Genomic DNA, 3,973 nt, shown 5'->3' on the forward strand with positions numbered 1-3,973 from the left:
TTTGTTAATATTTATTTCATTTTTAATTTAAAATTTGAAAATTATTTAATTACAAAATTAAAATTTCAAAAGTGAAACTTTTTAAAAAGTTCTTAATTTTCTGAGTTTTAATAATTTTTCTGACAAAAAAGAAAGTTAAGAATACATTTAGCAATGAGTAAGTAATGAGTTCTTATCTTAAATAAAATAGCATATAAATTACAAGTATAACTATAACTAAAATATGCTATTATTAATTATTTAGATTTATAAAAGCCATATTGCCTTGTAATTGGCATCAAGATATTTAAATTATTACAAAAAATAAATCAAGTTGTTAAAAAATTTTTAAATATACAAAGATTAAAAAAGCAATCTTGTTAATATTTATTTCATTTTTAAATTAAAATTTGAAAATTACTTTAATTACAATCAAAAGCGAAATTTTTAAAAAGTAAGTATTCGGCCTAAAATTTGGCCGAATATTCGGTAATTCGGCCCCATCACTATTCGTTACATCACTAATAAACTGATAATACTTCACATCAAGAACTACACTAAATTCATTTTATATTTTGTGCTCATAATTTTCTTACCTTTTGCTTTTTTACTATTAAAATAATAAGTGTATGTAATAATATATGTATATGTTTATAGAACACATAAATTTTTTAACGATTAAGCGTTATTCTTTGGCCCACTACGATTGTCTAGTTATTACAAATGGCCCATCTTAAAAAAAGTTTCCCCACCACTACTTTAGATAGATGACGTTTGACAATTCTTAGTCCATAATGTTTACCCTAGTCAGAATTCCTGATGGGTTTCCATTGATGGACCAACATAATCTTGATGGTAACCATCAGTAATTCCTTTATGAACTATTATATTTTTTATAGTAACCATCACCCCACTGTAAGAATTTGCACAGATTTACGATGGTCCAACATTAGAATAGCAATTTGTTTTGATGGTTTGTTTACCATTAGAAATAAATTATGGTAAAATTACTTTACTTAATAGTAATGACATTTATGGCAAAATAAAAACCTAGTTATTAAAACCAAAATATGGCCGAGCCTCATTAACGCGAAACCGGTGGGACTATCATAATTATTTCATGTTAACCGAATTTTGTTTTGTCCGATGAATCAGGAAAATAATTTTTTTAAGTATTATTAATACATGTTATGTAGGTACTACATTAATGTATGCAAACGATGAACCAAACAAATTAAAATAAGCTTTAACTACTTTAATTAAACTATTTTATTTGTTGCCCATCTTCTATTTCTAACAAAGGAAAAAAATAAATTATTGGGATTTTATTCACGTGCTTATTAACTGTACAGTTTCCTTTCATGTTAAGTGATAATCAGCTTGAAAATTTCACATTAAACAAGTAAAATACAATAATGACTGATTGCTGACTCACAGGACTAAACTTGTGAATTATGTAAAGCGATATTTCGCTTTAAGCGGTTTCGCATTAATGAGGTTCGATTGTTATTATGGTACCAAGACATCCTTCTCAATTATGTAAAAAATTACATTACTGCAAGCAATGGAACTATAATGTATAATGTACACTGTAATATTAGACTAATTTTGTATTATATTCATGTGCTTCTATTCTCAGCATGTGGAAAATTGTTTTTATATTTGTAATTTAAACTATTATAGGTTTAATATTAGCAGAAAAAAGTAGGAAATGGATAATTTAAGGAAACGTTTCAATACCAAAGGACGGATTAAAGCTGCTGCTGTTGTTCAGAATCAAGATACTCAGGTATGCATTTTATTTTATAACCGAGGTTGAACAGCCAACCCAATGTTTTGGGTTTAGTGGCTAGATGTTTATGCAGGGTTTGAAAAAACCCAACCCGCCTTGGTTTTATTGAAAAAACCTGGGGAAAATTGGATTTTATTTGAGAAAACCCGGGGGAAATTGGGTTTGGTTTTTTCATTTAGTGCTCATAAACTTTAAGTTATACCGTGTAAATATTTTTTTATTATTAAAAAGTGTTGTATAAGCTTAAAAATATAAATAAATCCAAAAAGTTATTTTAATTTTGTTGTAAGTATTTTATATTAAGTTTAAAAAACCCATTTTCACTAATACATATATAAATCATCTTTATTGTTAAGTACATAATGTTTCACAATTTTTAACTCAAGCATTATAAAATATAAATGCAGTCATGTGAAAGGAGCAAGTTTATTAATCTTTCTGTTTTCACACACATTTATTTACTATATTTATTAAACATATATATATATCAGCATTGGCACGACAGCCCTTTGTGAGCCTGGGCCTTCCTCAGAAGCTTTTCCTATTCTGCCCTTCTCCCAGAAATTATTTTCTAGTTCTTTACTTTTAGGATGGCAAAATCCTCATCCACACAGTCCTTCCATCTCTTTTTAGACCTTCCTCTTGGCCTTTTATTGGAGGGGATTACATTAGAGACTCTCAATGCTGTTCGTTCTGGGCTCATTCTCACTACATGCCCGGCCCATCTCATTCTACTTAATTTAATAGATTACATGATATCATCTCTATCAAAGATCCTATATATTTCAAAATTATATCTTTTCCTCCAGTTGTCTTTATCGAGTATAGGGCCAAGGATGGTTCGTAGGACCTTCCTTTCGAAGGTTGCTAATAACTTCTCTTCCCTTTTTGTTAAAGTCCATGTCTCTGAAGCATAAGTCAAAACTGACTTGATTAATACCTTATAAACTAAGATCTTAGTCTTTCTTTTTATTAAGTGAGATTTCAATAATGATCTTAAACCTTAGAAGCAGCGATTATTCTTTTTCTGATTTCAGGATTGATGTCATTTTGATAGTTTATTTCTGTTCTATGATAAGTAAAATTTTTTACAGATTCAAATTTAAAAGAATCTATTTTAAACAATTTAGGGATGGTTTCCATTGTACCACAATACATATATTTTGTTTTCTCCACATTCACTCTTAAGTTAATTTTTCTAGCTGATTTTTCCAGTGCCAAAAAATTTTCACTCAGTGCTGTCCTAGATGTTGCGATGATATCTACATCATTGGCATATGCCAAAATCTGCACTGATTTATTAAATATAGTACCTGTAGTATTTATGCCAGCATCTCTAATAACTTTTACTAAGGCTATGTTGAACAGAAGACATGCTAATGCATCTCCCTGTCTAACTCCATTATGAATTTCAAAAGAAGTAGATAATTCCCCTTGAATTCATACTGTTGAAATGGTTTCAGTGAGTGTGAGCATTATAAGTCTGATCAATTTCGATGGAATATTAAAATCATATAGGGTCCTTAATAGCTCAGTCCTATTAATACTATCATATGCCGCCTTAAAATCCACAAATAAATGATGGATCTCTATTCCAAATTCTCTACATTTCACCAAAGTTTGTCATAGGGTGAAGATTTGGTCAACTGTGGACCTTCCTTTGCGGAAGCCACACTGATAGTCACCTATGACGCTGTCTACAATGCGAGACAGACGTTCAAATAGGATATTTGAGAAGACCTTATAGGCAATGCATAACAGACTTATTCCTCTATAGTTGTGACAGTCCAATACATCCCCTTTTTTATGTATTGGACATAAAATACTCAACTTCCATTCAGTAGATAATATCTCTCTCTCCCAACTAGATAGAATAATTTTCCAGATGTTGTTTACAATAGCGTTCCCACCATATTTTAGAATTTCAGCTGGGATATCATCTGGTCCTGCCGCTTTATTACATTTCAGCTTGTTGATAGCGTGTTGTACCTCTTCCAGGGTCGGAGTGTCAACCAGTGTATCATTGATATTGTTGACCGTAAAATTTAATTCACTTGACTCATTGGAGTTAAGTAAATGGTCAAAGTGTTCAACCCATCTGTCCATAATTTTATTTCTCTCATTAACAATAGTTCCATTTTCATCTTTACAAAGAGAGATCCTAGGTTTAAAGTCTCTTCTTCCCTCATTGATGACCCGATA

General features: G+C 30.2%; 1 protein-coding gene across 2 annotated transcripts in view; it reads left to right on the forward strand.

Moving 5' to 3' along the window:
* The window catches only part of LOC107456411 (putative ATP-dependent RNA helicase kurz), a 90,759-nt gene that overhangs the window by 3,023 nt on the left and 83,763 nt on the right, over positions 1-3,973 (forward strand). For both annotated transcript variants that reach the window (XM_043053870.2, XM_043053869.2), the window contains exon 2: positions 1,663-1,768. In XM_043053870.2, the coding sequence (XP_042909804.1) occupies positions 1,691-1,768 (78 nt within the window). In that variant the 5' untranslated portion in view covers positions 1,663-1,690. The remainder of the gene's footprint in view (positions 1-1,662; positions 1,769-3,973) is intronic.

Source organism: Parasteatoda tepidariorum, chromosome 8 (assembly GCF_043381705.1).
Source record: "Parasteatoda tepidariorum isolate YZ-2023 chromosome 8, CAS_Ptep_4.0, whole genome shotgun sequence".
Lineage (NCBI taxonomy): Eukaryota > Metazoa > Arthropoda > Arachnida > Araneae > Theridiidae > Parasteatoda > Parasteatoda tepidariorum.